Source organism: Erythrolamprus reginae, chromosome Z (assembly GCF_031021105.1).
Source record: "Erythrolamprus reginae isolate rEryReg1 chromosome Z, rEryReg1.hap1, whole genome shotgun sequence".
NCBI classification, from domain to species: domain Eukaryota; kingdom Metazoa; phylum Chordata; class Lepidosauria; order Squamata; family Dipsadidae; genus Erythrolamprus; species Erythrolamprus reginae.
The window spans coordinates 7443432-7460758 of record NC_091963.1 but is presented as its reverse complement, the minus strand read 5'-3'; the positions used below and the strand labels follow the sequence as shown (position 1 = coordinate 7460758).

At 40.2% G+C, this 17327-nt stretch overlaps 1 protein-coding gene across 1 annotated transcript in view; it reads right to left on the bottom strand.

Moving 5' to 3' along the window:
- LOC139153308 (sodium channel protein type 5 subunit alpha-like) overlaps window positions 1-4579 on the bottom strand; it is a 71569-nt gene extending 66990 nt beyond the window's left edge. Inside the window, exons 1-4 of the mRNA XM_070727058.1 lie at window positions 4346-4579; window positions 3470-3588; window positions 3072-3182; window positions 328-456 (exon numbers count right to left, since the gene is read on the bottom strand). Coding sequence (XP_070583159.1) covers window positions 328-456; window positions 3072-3182; window positions 3470-3588; window positions 4346-4579 — 593 coding nt within the window. The remainder of the gene's footprint in view (window positions 1-327; window positions 457-3071; window positions 3183-3469; window positions 3589-4345) is intronic.
- Window positions 4580-17327: the final 12748 nt, after the last annotated feature.

Sequence of the window (17327 nt, the reverse complement as noted above, 5' to 3'; positions counted from 1 at the left end):
GCCCCCCTCAAGCTCTGGAGGCCCTCTGGAAGGCAGAAATGGACCTATTTCCGGTCTTCCTAAACTTCCGGTAGGCCCATTTTTCACCCTTTCCGAGCTTCCGCGTACAACATGCGTTTTACCTGCATCCAAAACGGGCCGCATGTGGACTCCTGGGAGGGGCAGGGTGGGGTAGGCGGGGCCAGCCAGCAATGGTACTTGGGGGTTCTCCGAACTGCACAGAACCTTATAGCTAGAGGTTCTCCTGAATCCCTGGTGAACCCCCAGCACCCCAACGGCTGCCGCTCCTTAACGATAGGCTGACCAAAGAGGACAGGTGGCACTCACGCCATCACGATGACGCTGAAGTCCAGCCAGTTCCAGGGGTCCCGGAGGAAAGTGAACTCGTTCAAGCAGAACCCTCTTGCCAAAATCTTGATCAGGCATTCAAAAGTATAAATCCCAGTGAAAGTGTACCTGAATAAAAGGGGGGGGGGAAACAGGTCAACGTATGTTGTGAGTGGTCCTCGACCGACTCTGGCAATATAAACACATCTGCAATGCGTTTGGTTTATTATTATTATTTTGAAATCACAACACAACTTTTGAAAAATGCAGGTGTTGCTCTGCAAATATGGTTTGGTGTGTCCATTGATTTGCAAGGTGTGGTTTTACTATAGGCAAATAAATACATAGGCAAAATGGATTCAAAATATGGAGTGCTAGGTCCTCTCTCTCTCACGCACACTCACAAAATTTCCAGATAAAGGCACACTGATTTAAAACAAACTAAGACAAGACATCTCTCTTTCTGTTGCTACTCTTAGAACGTTCTTAAAGTTTAGAAAACATTTGGAGGTAGACAGATATATACTGCTCAAAAAAATAAAGGGAATACTCAAATAACACACCCTAGATCTGAATGAATGAAATATTCTCATTGAATACCTTGTTCTGTACAAAGTTGAATGTGCACAACAGCATGTGGAATGGATTGTCAATCAGTGTTGCTTCCTAAGTGGACAGTTTGATATCATAGAAGTTTGATCTACTTGGAGTTATATTGCGTTGTTTAAGTGTTCAGTGTATATTATCTACCCTTATGGAATAACTGATGGTTGGATGGTTCAGTGGTTAAGATGGATTCAAGATGGATTCAAGACCCAAGCAATATGCAAAAGGGTGAGCTCCCATTCTCACCCCAGCTCTTGCCCATCTCAACAGTTATAAAGTATGCAAATGCGAGTAGAAAAATAGGTACCACTTCGGTGGGAAAGGAACAGCATTCCTTGACGTGATGCTGGTCACATGATTGCAGAAATATATTCAGACAGCGCTGGCTCAATGGCCTTGACACTGACATGAGCATGCGCAGAATGAAAATAATAATAATAATAATAATAATAATAATAATAATAATAATAATTTATTAGATTTGTATGCCGCCCCTCTCCGAAGACTCGGAAAATCTCACTGGGACGCGCACACGCCAGAAACACAAAGCTATGCACACAGCTCCAGTTTTACTACTGGTGGGGCATCCTCCTCCATATCGGGGGGTGGCGCAGCAGGTAGAGTGCAGTACTGCAGTGGCCATTAAAGCTGACTTTAGATCTGCAGGTCAGCGGTTCAGATCTCACCACCGACTCAAGGTTGACCCATCCTTCCATCCTTCCGAGGTGGGTAAAATGAGGACCCGAATTGTGGGGGCAATAGGCTGGCTCTGTTCAAAAGTGCTATTGCTAACATGTAAGCTGCCCTGAGTCTAAGGAGAAAGGCGGCATGAAAAAAATCGAATGAAACATAGAAACATAGAAACATAGAAGTCTGACGGCAGAAAAAGACCCCATGGTCCATCTAGTCTGCCCTTATACTATTTTCTGTATTTTATCTTAGGATGGATATATGTTTATCCCAGGCATGTTTAAATTCAGTTACTGTGGATTTATCTACCACGTCTGCTGGAAGTTTGTTCCAAGGATCTACTACTCTTTCAGTAAAATAATATTTTCTCATGTTGCTTTTGATCTTTCCCCCAACTAACCTCAGATTGTGTCCCCTTGTTCTTGTGTTCACTTTCCTATTAAAAACACTTCCCTCCTGGACCTTATTTAACCCTTTAATATATTTAAATGTTTCGATCATGTCCCCCCTTTTCCTTCTGTCCTCCAGACTATACAGATTGAGTTCATTAAGTCTTTCCTGATACGTTTTATACTTAAGACCTTCCACCATTCTTGTAGCCCGTCTTTGGACCTGTTCAATTTTGTCAATATCTTTTTGTAGGTGAGGTCTCCAGAACTGAACACAGTATTCCAAATGTGGTCTCACCAGCATTCTATATAGCGGGATCATAATCTCCCTCTTCCTGCTTGTTATACCTCTAGCTATGCAGCCAAGCATCCTACTTGCTTTCCCTACTGCCTGACTGCACTGTTCACCCATTTTGAGACTGTCAGAAATCACTACGCCTAAATCCTTTTCTTTTGAAGTATTTGCTAACACAGAACTGCCAATACAATAGTGAGATTGAGGATTCCTTTTCCCCAAGTGCATTATTTTACATTTGGAAACATTAAACTGCAGTTTCCATTGCTTTGACCATTTATCTAGTAAAGCTAAATCATTTACCATATTGCCGACGCCTCCAGGAATATCAACCCTATTGCACACTTTAGAGTCATCGGCAAATAGGCAAACCTTCCCTACCAGACCTTGAATGAACGAATGAACAAATGAACGAATGAACAAATGAACAAATGAACAAATGAACAAATGAACAAATGAACAAATGAACAAATGAACAAATGAACAAATGAACAAATGAACAAATGAACAAATGAACAAATGAACAAATGAACAAATGAACAAATGAACAAATGAACAAATAAATGAATAAATGAATAAATAAGTGCCTAAGCAAAATCTCGATGGGATGTGCACGCATGTGCACGCCAAAGGCCTGAAGCTGTACACACAGTGCACCAGTAGCAATAGTAGCAGCAGCAACCCCCGCCTGTCTTTTTCCACCCTTTTTACAATGCAATAATGCATTACAATGAAAGTGGAATAAAACTGATAAAACTACTTACTCAACGTATTTGCTTGAAGATGTCTCATTGCTGTTTGTTTGTGATGAATCCGAGAGAGCCATGAACACGCAGTTAGTTAAGATAGTGAGCATGATAAACCAAGTAAACAATGTGAAAATTATAGGAGTTCAGGAAAATGATGTTTTAGGAACATGACACTAGTTCTCACAGTCCATAGCTTACTGTACACATAAAACTATTGCCTCCGATACCTGACTTATTTAAAAGAAATAAATAATACTGAAGTAGCTCAGGGAGAAATTACGAGAAATTGTATTTAATTTCTAAATAACAAGCTTTTTTTTTTTCATTTCTCCTTTCGCATTAAAAAAAAAAAGGAAGAAGAAGCCAGAATGAAAACAGAGGAGGGGGGGAGGAAGCAATTACGTAAAGGATATGAATGAACTAAAACTTTAATTGTCATCCGCCTGATTCGGTGGAAAGGACTTAAGATATACAAAGCACGCGTGGCAGTAAACCGAAATATCGTTTTTCCTTTGTTCAAGACCATAAATGTCTGCATAAGAAAAAGAAAAGACATTAGCCGGAAAGATTCTCATAAAACCCGATTGCTTCCCAAGGACAGGCAGTCCTCACTCTACGACCACAATTGAGCCCAACATTCCTGTTGCTAAGAGAGGCATTTGTTAAGTGAGCTTTGCCACCATTGTTAAATGAATTGCTGCTGTTGATAAGTTAGTAATCAGGTGGCTCAGTGAATTTGGCTTCCCTACTGACTTTGCTTGTTAGAAGATCGCAAAAAAAAATGGTCATATGATCTTGGGACATAGTAACAGTCTTAAGTATGAACAGCTTCAGGTACAAAGTAGATATTAAAAAGACCTAACTGAATTTGGAATATGTAAAAAAACCTGGTGAAATAGATAAAATCTTAATAGGATCAGATACACAACAATAATAGAGGATATATACGAGTAGAATGCATCAAAGAGAGTATAGAAGAGAAATATAGGAGTAAAATATAACTAGAGAGAATAGCAGAAAATATAAGAGATAAAAGAGATAGAAGAGATAGAATGGATAGAAGAGATAGAAAAGAAGATATATGAGATATAGGTGAGACTATAGGACAGGGGACGGTAGGCACTCTGGTGCACTTATGTATTCATCATACCATTGGCCCAGAGGTTTTCCAATGTGGCAACTTTAAGACCTGTGGACTTCTGGCTCAACGCCATGTAGTTGAAGTCCACAAGTCTTAAAGTTGCCAAGTTTGGGGATCCCTGCCATTGACTCACAATAAGCGACTGTACCTTGTGATCATGGTAGTAAGGGTCAAGGTCTTCCAAGGGTTCTGCGATAAGTTCCACTGGAGGGTTCCCATAAAGGGCAGGGACTTTCTTGCAAGCCTGGAGATCCAGCTGGGGCCGCAGCTTCTCTGCAGGTGGCAAGTCCTTCTTGGCCATGATTTGTTTCTTGATGGCAGCCAAAGATTCAGGAGTGAACCGGCGGAAGTTTTCTGCACCCAGCAATCCCCCAATAGCCATTTTTGCATCGTTCTTGTTATGGAACGAAAGGAAAACCTAAAATAAATTGCAAATTAGCATATGAGCCACTCAGGTGCTGCATGCTCTTTGACTGATATTTTTATTTATTTATTTATTATTTTATTTTATTTTATTTTAGTTTAGTTTATATTTTATTTTTTTATTTTATTTTTTTATTTATTATTTTAGTTTCGTTTAGTTTAGTTTAGTTTAGTTTATATTTTCTTTTCTTTTCTTTTCTTTTCTTTTATTATTTTATATTTTATTTTATTATTTTATTTTATTTTATTTTATTTTATTTTATTTTATTTTATTTTATTTTATTTTATTTTATTTTATTTTATTTTATTTTATTTTATTTTATTTTATTTTATTTTATTTTATTTTATTTTATTTTATTTTATTTTATTTTATTTTATTTTATTTTATTTTATTTTATTTTATTTTATTTTATTTTATTTTATTTTATTTTATTTTATTTTATTTTATTTTATTTTATTTTATTTTATTTTATTTTATTTTATTTTATTTTATTTTATTTTATTTTATTTTATTTTATTTTATTTTATTTTATTTTATTTTATTTTATTTTATTTTATTTTATTTTATTTTATTTTATTTTATTTTTATGCCGCCCTTCTTCTTAGACTCAGGGCGGCTTACAACATGTTAGCAATAGCACTTTTTAAAATACAGCCTATTGCCCCCACAATCCGGGTCCTCATTTTACCCACCTTGGAAGGATGGAAGGCTGAGTCAACCTTGAGTCGGCGATGAGATTTGAACCGCTGACCTACACATCTAGCAGTCATCTTTAATGGCCACTGCACCACCTCGGCTCATAATGAGGAAGCAGAATAAGAAATTACATAAGGAAATCAACCCAGTCCATAAATATATACTGAAATCAGTGATGGGCTGCTGCCCCCACAGGGGAGGGGGCGCAATGGGGGATAGAAAGTTTATGCACTATTTATTGAATACTGAATATATTTTTTTATTGTCCTTCCTTCTCTAGTAGCTTGGTATGATCCTGAATTACTTTTAAAATAGGAAATAATTAAGTAGTATGCTTTTACCCATAAACGCTTTAATCATTTTAATCATTATCTAGAACTGAACTTTTATAGCAATGAAAGAAAATTGAACTACTTGCCTAATCTGTTATCATATTGAACCTTGTGGGTTTTATTTATAAATAAGTAAGTAAGTAAGTAAGTAAGTAAGTAAGTAAGTAAGTAAATAAATAAATAAATAAATAAAATATGGAAATATAAAAATATAAATAAAATATGGAAATATAAATATAAATATAAATATAAATATAAATATAAATATAAATGTAAATGTAAATGTAAATGTAAATGTAAATGTAAATGTAAATGTAAATGTAAATGTAAATGTAAATATAAATATAAATATAAATATAAATATAAATATAAATATAAATACAGTGATACCTTGTCTTACAAACTTAATTGGTTCCGGGATGAGGTTCTTAAGGTGAAAAGTTTGTAAGACGAAACAGTGTTTCCCATAGGAATCAATGGATAAGCAATGAATGCGTGCAAGCCCAAAATTCACCCCTTTTGCCAGCCGAAGCGCCCGTTTTTGTGCTGCTGGGATTCCCCTGAGGCTCCCCTCCATGGGAAACCCCACCTCTGGATTTCTGTGTTTTTGTGATGCTGCAGGGAAATCCCAGCAGCACAAAAACGGGTGCTTCGCTGGCAATGGAAGTCCGAAGGTGGGCCATCCCAGCGGCGGCAGTGGGTTTGTAAGGTGAAAATAGTTTGTAAGAAGAGGCAAAAAAATCTTAAACCTCGGGTTTGTATCTCGAAAAAGTTTGTATGACGAGGCGTTTGTAAGACGAGGTATCACTGTATATACATATAAATAAAGTAAGTAAGTAAGTCAGTCACTTTTAAAATTGCGGTTGTAACTGTACAGTCATTAAATGATGGTTTCTGATTGGCTGGGGTGGGAAGTCCTGGAGTAAAGATGCCATTTTTTGAAAGACAGATAGTCCCTGACTTACGACCACAATGGAGCCTAAAATTTCTGTTGCTAAGTGAGACAGTTGTCCCATTTTATAACCTTTCTTGCAACAAGTTAATTTAATTTTTGTTAAGTTAGTAGCATGAATGGAAAGTGAATCTGGTTTCCTGTTTTGGTCCAATCTTAGAAATGCTTTTCTCAGTCAGATAAAACTCCACGCAAATGAGCAAATCATACAGGTTACATTTATTGTCTGGTGTCTCCATATCATAGTCTTCCTAAGGAGATGAAATTCCTCAGATCTCATGTCTCATTCATTTCTCCCACCTGCAGGCTGTTGCATGGCCCTTTGTTAAGACTTAAAAATGGCTATTGGAGAGCAAGGCACAATTACCCAGATGCCTAGGTATAGCTCGATGGCCAATAAGAACACACATAAGAGGTCACATGTCATGGACTACATTACCCAGAGTGCAATCTGTTATTAAATTCCCCTAATCCAGTGGTTCTCAACCTGGGGGTCGGGACCCCTTTGGGGGTTGAACGGCCATTTCACAGGGGTCGCCTAAGACCATGGGAAAAGACGAATTTCCCATAGTGTTAGGAACTAAAGCTTGTATTCTGGCACCTTGGGACATATCTTTACAATCAGGTGTTTACAGTGGCAGTGTCCCTCTAACAATTCCTGCCAATCTGTTGGGAGAATTGGCGCTAGACTTATGGTTGTGGGACACCGCAATATGAGGAACTGTATTAAGGGGTTGTGGCATTAGAAAGGTTGGGAATCATTGCCCTGATGCTATCTCTTAAAGAAACAGTTCCTAAACTTAGCTAAATATCCCTTTAGTCTATTAGCACACTTCCCTGTTGACTTTGCTTATGATAAGATTGCAAAAGAACAATCACTTGACCCCACGACACTGCAAGTGTCTTCTGCCTCATACAACCCAGCGGCCAGTTAGGTGCCACAAAGTCGGCCTTCCCCAGGTCCCGTCAGCCAGACAATGTCCTCTGGTGGGGCCTAGGGGAAGAGCCTTCTCTGTGATGGCCCCAGCCCTCTGGAACGAACTCCCTCTGGATATATGTATCTCCCCCTCCTTCCTGGTTTTTCCTAAAGCTCTGAAGACCCACCTCTGCGGGCAGACATAAGGGCCGTGAGAGATGAGACTGTCTCCGGCAGATATTATGAATGATTGAAATGGATGAATGTGTATATGGGATTTTTAATACTTTCAGTAATTTTGTATAATTCTTTTAAAGTAATTTATATTTCTTTATATATATTATTGCCTTTATAATGTTGTGCGCTGCCCAGTGTCGCCTCAAGAAGAGCGGCCTAGAAATCTAATAAAATAAACAAATAAACACACAAACAAATAAACAATATGAGCCAGTTTCCAAATGTTTGACTACATGACCTACATACAAATCTAATAAATAATAAATAAATAATAAATAAATAATAATAATGACCATGGAGAAAACAATGCTGTCAAATTTTCAGTGCCTTGTAACTCCAAACGGTCACTAAACAAATGTTATAAGTCAAGAACTACCTGTACACCAAAGAGTGACAGAAGAATATTTGAGTGTGTTGCATGTGTTTCCTTAATGGTGGAATGTAGGCAGTTCACATGTATGTGTGCAAAATGCATACATATCTGAGGTGTATACAAAATGCAACAGTGTTATTTTTACTCTAAGCAGGAAATGCAACAGGTATAGCTGATAACTTAGCCTTTCCACAGCATTTTACCAAAAAAAAATATTAACAAATAGTTGCAAGTATTTATTTTCTCGATTGCAGAATTTGTTTTTGGTTGGGGGGAGGGTTGGGCTGTATTTCTACTCATTTTTTTCTTCTAAATGAAGACTACAACTGACTTGAATCCATTCTCTTCCAAATGCAACTCATAAGCCACAATGAAGATTTACTGCTGTGTTTATTGCTCAAGATAAATGGGCATGATGGCATAAGGGTAATTTGAAATGCTAGGTTTGAATTATGTATAGCTCCATATCACTCTTAGACCAAGCAACAAGGGAATACTGTAATTGCTCAAGGCTTCCCCTTGCCAAACTGAGGACACCCGTCAGTTAGTAGCTGCAAAGATCTGACCAAATTATGCCTAATAATCCAGCCATGTGGACAAAGGCTTGTTTTGCTCTGAATTAGCGGTGGGTTCCTCCCAGTTCGGACTGGATTGCCCGAACCCGTAGCGATCCGCTGGTGATAGAATAGAATAGAATAGAATAGAATTATTATTATTTATTATTATTTATTAGATTTGTAAGCCGCCCCTCTCCGCAGACTCGGGGCGGCTAACAACAATGATAAAAAACAACATGTAACAATCCAATTTAATAAAACAACTAAAAACCCTTATTATAAAAACCAAACATACACACAAACATACCATACATAACTTGTAATGGCCTAGGGGAAGGAATATCCTAACTCTCCCATGCCTGGCGATAAAGGTGGGCCGTTCTAATGTCTGAGGGGAGTTGATTCCAAAGGGCCAGAGCCGCAACAGAGAAGGCTCTTCCCCTGGGGCCCACCAAACAATAATGTTTGGTCGACGGGACCCGGAGAAGGCCAACTCTGTGGGACCTTATCGGCTGCTGGGATTCGTGCGGTAGAAGGCAGTTCCGGATGTATTCTGGCCCAATGCCATGTAGGGCTTTAAAGGTCATTACCAACACTTTGAATTGTGACCAGAAACCGATCGGCAGCAAGTGCAGGCTGCGGAGTGTTGCAGAAACGTGGGCGAATCTAGGAAGCCCCACGATGGCTCTTGCGGCCGCATTCTGCACGATCTGAAGTTTCCAAACACTTTTCAAAGGTAGCCCCATGTAGAGAGCGTTGCAGTAATCGAACCTCAAGGTGATGAGGGCGTGAGTGACTGTGAACAATGACTCCCTGTCCAAATAGGGCCACAACTGGTGAACCAGGCGAACCTGGGCAAACGCCCTCCTCACCACAGCCTAAAGATGATGTTCCAATGTCAGCTGTGGATCGAGGAGGACGCCCAGGTTGTGAACCCTCTCTGAGGGGGACAATAGTTCTCCCCGCAGGGTAATGGACGGCCAGATGGAATTTTCCTTCTTGGGAGGCAAGACCCACAGCCACTCCATCTTGTCTGGGTTGTGTTTGAGTTTGTTGACACCCATCCAGGCCCCAGGCACCGGCACATCACCCATCCAGGCCTCCAGGCACCGGCACATAACTTCCACTGCTTCGTTGACTGGACATGGGGTGAAGATGTATAGCTGGGTATCATCGGCGTATTGATGATACCTCAACCCATGCCCTTTGATGATGTCACCCAGCAGTTTCATGTAGATATTAAATAGCAGAGGGGAGAGGACCGACCCCTGAGGCACCCCACAAGGGAGAGACCTAGAGGTCGACCTCTGACCCCCCACTAAAACCAACTGCGACCGACCGGAGAGGTAGGAGGAGAACCACTGAAGAACAGTGCCTCCCACTCCCAACCCCTCCAGCCGGCGCAGAAGGATACCATGGTCGATGGTATCAAAAGCCGCTTAGAGGTCAAGAAGCACCAGGACAGAGGACAAGCCCCTGTCCCGGGCCCGCCAGAGATCATCCATCAACGCGACCAAAGCAGTTTCCGTGCTGTAGCCGGGCCTGAATCCAGACTGCTGAGGACCTAGATAATCGGCTTCTTCCAAGGACTGCTGGAGTTGGAGCGCCACCACCTTCTCAACAACCTTCCCCATAAAGGGAAGGTTGGAGACTGGACGGTAGTTATTAAACACAGCTGGGTCCAGGGAAGGCTTCTTGAGGAGGGGGCGCACAAGTGCCTCCTTATAAAGGGCCAAAAAGGACCCCCTTCCCAAGGAGGCGGTGACAATCTCCTGGACCCAGCTCCGTGTCACCCCTCGGCTGGCCGAAACCAACCAAGAGGGACACGGATCCAGTAGACAGGTGGCGGAACTCACATCTCCAATGACCTTGTCCACTTCATCAGGTGTCACCAAGTCAAACTCCTACCAGACTGATAGACAAAGACATTTAGCCCCAGTCACCTCGACTGACTCATTGTCAGCCGATACAGCTATGCAATTGGAGTCGAGATCAGCCTGGATCCGAGCGATTTTATCAGCGAAAAATGAGTTAAATTCCTCGGCACTACCCTGTAAGGGCTCCCCAACTCCCCCCTGATTTAGAAGGGGGCGGGTCACTCTAAACAGAGCGGCCGGGCGGGATTCCGCTGATGCAATCAAGGCGGCATGGTACGCGCATCTTGCCGCCTTGAGTGCCACTTTGTAGGTCTTAATAAAAGCTCTTACAAGTGTTTGGTCGGATTCAGACTTACTCTTCCTTCATCGCTTCTCTAGACGTCTCTTCTGGCGTTTCAACTCCCGGAGCTCCTCGTTGAACCATGGAGCTCTATGGGGTCTAGTGCCACAGAGAGGTCGCAAAGGCACAATTTAGTCGAGAGCCTCCGCTGCAGCCTTGTTCCAGGCCTCAGCAAGAGACTCTGCCGAGCTGTGGACGAGTGAATCTGGTAAAACCCCAAGCGCCCTCTGAAAGCCCTCAGGGTCCATCAGGCGTCTGGGGCGGAACCTCCTAATCGGTTCCGCCTCCCTGCGGGGGGGGGATTGGAGCCAGGAAATCGAGCCACAGTAGAAAATGGTCTGACCATGACAAAGGCAATGCTTCTAAGCCCCTTAGTCTCAGACCATTATTCAATTGCTCTGAGAGGAATATCATATCGGGTGTGTGTCTACCCTCATGAGTCGGACCCTGAACTACTTGGGTCAGGTCCATGGCAGTCATGGTGGCCATGAACTCCTGTGCCACCGAGTGACAGAAGATTGAAGTCCCCCAGAACAATAACTCCGGGGAACTCCACCGCCAACCCGGCCACCTCCTCGAGCAGCACAGGCAGGGCTGTTGACACGCAGCTGGGAGGCAGGTACGTGAGTAACAAGCTCACCTGAACCCCTGAATCCAACTTCACAAGGAGTGACTCACAATCCGCAATCTCAGGGGCAACGAGTCTACGCAGGCGAAGATTCTCCCTAGTTATAATAGCCACTCCCCCCCCTTCCCTGGGGTCGAGGCTGATGCTATATCTGAAACCTGGCTGGGCATAATTCCGAGAGAGGAACTCCTCCCTCGGGACCCAGCCAGGTTTCAGTCACACATGCCAGATCGGCCTCCTCATCCAGGATTAAATCCCGGATGAGGAGAGCTTTGTTTACTACCGATCTGGCATTGGGCAACAGCAGCTTGAGCCCAGGGCCTGGATTACACTCGTCACCAGTACCCCGGGATGAGCTCACGGGACCGGAACAGGGGATCGCTTTTAAGCAGCGATCCCTTCTTCCTCCAGAATGGCTAATCCCGTGACTCCCACCATATCTACCTCTCCCCAGCAAGACCGGAATAGAACAGAACAGAACAGAATTCTTTATTGGCCAAATGTGATTGGACACACAAGGAATTTGTCTTGGTGCATATAAAAACAGAAAACAGAGCATTACTTCACTAAACACCAATTTTTAGCTAGATTGTTTTCTCAGCTTAATGTGAAAGTAGGACAACTAGAGTTAGGAGTGAAATCATATGAAATAGATACAGGTCAAAAGCAGGCTGATCTTTTAATCTTAACTGACAGCCCTAAAACCAGGTAAATGTAAAAGAAACGAATATAACACACAGCAATAAACACCTTTGTCAAAAAGCTAAAGCAGCTGATGCAATGTTGAAGAAATTGTTTTATTAAAAAGAGCTACAAAAAGATCCTCAAAAGTAGTTTAGGGTTGTTGGGTTTGGGTTTTTTTTAAAAAAGTTAAAAGTGATGCAGTATGAAACTTCAAACTTCAAACACATTTGAAATATTTCATCCAGTTTTGGTCAATATGATATTTTTAAAATGTTGACACTCTAAAAAGAGTGCCGAGAAAAGCAGCCAAGTTGATTAAAGTGAGAATTGGAGGCAAAACCTAACAAGAACGGTTGCAGGAATTGGGCATGTCTAGTTTAATGAAAGGAAGGATCAGGGGAGACATGATAGCAGTGTTCCAATATTTGAAGGGCTGGCCAACGAAGGGTGGGGTCAACCTGTTCTCCAATACAGGATAAGAAGCAAGGGATAGAAACTAATCAAGGAGGGAAACAACTTAGAACTAAGGAGAAATTTCCCACGGGTGAGAACAATTGAGCAGTGGGACAACTTGCCTCCAGAAATTGTAAATGCTCCATCAGTGGAAGCCTTTAGGAAGAGATTGGAAAACCATTTGTCAGAATTATAAGATTCCTGCCTCATCTGAAGCTGGACTAAAAGACTTTTGGTACACTATTAAGTTCAATTAGGATCCTACAACAGATTTAAATTGTTAGGAAAAATGAACTCTCACAGAGAGACAGAAAACGTATTTATCACTTAAGCATAATATCACTCTGTTATCTTCAAAGCCTCCACCTTTGAAATCTAATGCTACAATTACAAGGAAGTCAAATGAACCACCCAGTTGCTTCTTTCATCTTCATCTAAGAGATATACTGCTCAAAAAAAAAATAAAGGGAACACTTAAACAACACAATATTACTCCAAGTAAATCAAACTTCTGTGAAATCAACATGCCCACTTAGGAAGCGACACCGATTGACAATTAATTTCACATGTTGTCAACACAGTCAACTTTGTACAGAACAAAGTGTTCAATGAGAATATTTCATTCATTCAGATCTAGGATGTGTTCTTTGAGTGTTCCCTTTATTTTTTTTTTGAGGTGTATTTTCTCTGTAAGCAGGTAACAGAATAAGCATCTGCCATCCTGTAAAGTTGGCATTAAAGATAAAGTTTTACACATGCTCAGTATTTTGTTGTTGTTGTTGTTGGCCAATACTTGCTAAAACATTTACTGTCTCCATTCATGACTATACAGTGTTGTATAGTGTTGGTGAATGTTGATAAACAAACTTTCGGGACCATGGAGAGCACCCATTGATTTGACTCGCTTTAATAAAAATGTGCCAAAATATGGATTATGGGGTCTTTTCCCCATCATTGCCAACCATAATGAGTGTACATCAACAAAAGCCATATTATTCAAAATAATTTCATGGGTTGAAGACTGGACACTTTCTAGTTCATGAAAACCGCCTTCTGCCCATAGAAACATAGAAACATAGAAGTCTGACGGCAGAAATAAGGGGGATAAAACCTTCTTCAGATATATTAGTGATAGGAAGAAGAAAAACTGCAGCATCACATGAATCCCAGCGGCCGATTAAGTCCCACAGAGTTGGCCTTCTCCGGGTCCCGTCGACTAAACAATGTTGGCTGGCGGGGTCCAGGGGAAGAGCCTTCTCTGTGGTGACCCTAGCCCTCTGGAATCAACTCCCCCTAGAGATTCGAACAGCCCCCACCCTCCTCACTTTCCGTAAAATGCTGAAGACCATAGTTCCCTTTAAGCTGAGCAGTGAGCAATCGCTCACTTAAAAATCATCATCAACTCAGAGTTTTCCAAACCTACCCAGAAGCCGAGAGGGAAAGAGTGAGAGGGAAGGAGAGAGAGAGGGAGAGAGGAAGAGAGAGAAACAGATAGAAAAAAGAGAGGAAGGAAAAGAGAAAGAAAAAGAATGGGAGTAAGGAAGAGAGAAAGAAAATCAAAATCTAGTTTGAAACTAGCTCAACTATTTAAGTGGCATTTTGATATTGATAGAGTTGCCCTATTATGAGCTCACTGTTATAGACACACAGTACAGTATTTTATTTTGAAATTCTCTGAGGCAAAACAGGGTGGGTTTTTTATTTGTTTGTTTGTTTGTTTGTTTGTTTGTTTGTTTGTTTTTTTTGTGCCGCTCAGTCCCGAAGGGACTGCCGCTCAGACACTATACTTTTCCGCCCACCCACCCCAAAAAAATTAGAGGGAACACTGCTGAAGACCCACCTTTGTTGCCAGGCGTGGGATAATTACCACCCCCCTCCCCCTTTGTTATGTTTTCAACCTCTATTGTATGATGGACTAGGTTGAATGTGTATGATTGTGTAGTTGGGGATTTTATTATAATATTGGTTAGGTTATTAATGTTTTTAATTGGTTTTAAATTTTTACTATTGGATTTGTAATGCATTGTGTTATTGTTATGTTGTGAGCCGCTCCGAGTCATTGGAGAGGGGTGGCATACAAATCTAATAAATAATAATAATAATAATAATAATAATAATAATAATAATAATAATAATAATAATAATATATGCCAATTACCCTGTAGCATTGGCAATAGGAGACATATTATTTGATGCACACCAAATCTCAGATTTTCTTTGTTACAGGGTCTTACTGTAAATGAGGAAATCCAGTCGGTGGGTACATTTTTTCACTTTAAATTTTCAAAAAAACATTTGCCAGATTTTGACAAGAGGTTCAGTCCAATCAAGGGTCTGGATTTAGGCCAAATGATATTTGAAGTTTAGTATTTTATTAATTAATTTAGTGTGCAGAATTGAGTACATTGCAACTTATTAATTGTTGACCTTCAAGCTATAAATATTTTAGTGCCATCAAATGTCAGCTAAAGCAATCTTTTTTTCCTGCCTTTCTCTCACTTCCTTTCTATAAATACTTATTTGCGGTTAATGTATTTTTAAATTTTCATCAGATTTAAAATTTTCATTGTCAATCTCCATCACATAACTCTCATCAAAAAAAGGGAAAAAAGCTGTAATCAAATTTTATACCCCTATTTCACTGCAGATTTTATATTGTCCAGTGTTATTATAAAGACAAACATAAGCTAAAATGAGTAAAATAACCATTTCCCATTAACTTTTTGGAGTCCGTACTCCAACAAGTAGCTTGATTAACAGAACATTTTTATTACCTTCTCTTTAAATATAAGCTAGGAAGTCAAAATACCTATAGGATTATCTTTTCAGACTGTTTAAACTCGGCTGACCTAAACATTATTTATTATTCCCACAAAATTGTGCTTTAAAAATGTGTTTAAAATGAACACATCATTAAGAGGTTAGCTATGACTTTGACAAATTACAAATAACTTTAAATTACCAGTATCATTTTTTTAAAGTAGCAAAATCTCCATTCAGACAGTCCAATGACATTCAAGAAAAGAAAAGAAAATGACGGAAACTTCATTTCCACCTAGATTGTTAATCTGTAGTCTTTTAGTAATTGCAATTACAAAATTGTTGAGTTTGCTAATAATATTAGTACTATATCAAGGTGATAAGGATACTATGAGTATCTCCTCTATAACCTTCATCATGCATTTTCCTATTGTGTATTGGACAAAATAAATAAATAAATAAATAAATAAAAATAAAACAGATACACAATTTCATTCCATAAATCTCTATGGTATCACCTTCGGACATCTGCATATTTACATTTTTTTGGATTAATTAACATTTCTCCTCTTTCTTGCTCCGAAGAGTGGGGGTGTAATCACCCAATGAAATTGGACTCAACAATATTTTCACATTGTTAACATCCTAAAAGTGGAAAGGAGTGGTGATAATGTGAGATGATTCCAGATGGTTTGGATCAACTAATTTATTCGCCCTTTCCTTGACTGAAATTACCTGTCAAAGAAATTCCTTTCAGTGTTGATGGCTTTTGCTTGTTATTTTTCATCTATCTTCATTTAAAATCATTACGAATCCAAGGCATCACAAAGTATTTTTCACCCCTCTTTTCTACTGCTCCAATACATCATTTATATACCCAATACATCATTTTTTATTTTTTTCTTCTTCTTTTTTGGAGCGGGCCCTTACCAATTCTCCTTCTCCTTTTTTTTTTTTTGATGAAGGCATCCAAGACATTAGTTTAACTTCTAAAATATCCACCTCGAAGCTATTAAAGTAACCACAGCTAAATATCCACCCTCTGCCTTGGGGAGAAATAAAAAAGAGCAGGGAAGTTATAAACCACAAATGACACTTACTTGCTCTTCCTGGGTTTCTAAAAAGAAGTTTGTAGGTTGACTCCGTTACATCCAAAAGGAGAGTCAACTCCTCCAAGCGGCTCTCCCAGTAGGAGCACGGGAGAGAATAACCCTATCCATTTTTTTTAATATAACCCTTTCCCTATTCTCTGTGTGATGTTTCCTTTGCTCAGCACAGCGAGAGTGTTGGTTTAGAAACGGGAGTGTGCACGAGAAAGGGCAGGCCAACTTGGGAGAGAGAAAAGGATGTGTCCCTGTGTGTGTTTGTGTTTGTGTGTGTGTGTTTACAATCTGAAACTGAAATGGCTAATGTGGTTTTGCGTAACCTCTTGGGGGAAGCTGCAACGTGAGAGAACAGCTTTGGAAAACTTCCCTCTCTCTCTCTCTCTCTCTGTCTTCCCCAACTGTGCCCTCCAAATGCCATTCCCTCATTTTCCCAGCCAACAGGAACGGGAGTAAGAAGGCACAGAATTCTCTTTTGCGTAGAGCAAATTTCACACTGTCCTCTCCTATTTTGTTAGAGGCACACTTTGGGGAGAAGAAAAGATTGCGCTTTGGAGGTCAGGGGATCGTTTCGTTTGTTCGTTTGCTTGTTTTGTCAAACACGTATTGGCGGTATACAAAGATATGACAATATTTATATATACATGATAATAGTAAAAGAGAAATATTAGGCCAGGAGACAGAAGGCACACTGGGGCACTCATGCACGCCCCTTAATGACCTCTTAGGAATCAGGATAGGTCAACAGTGGATAGTCTAAGGGTAAAGGAGATGATACTACAGAGATTAGTAATGAAT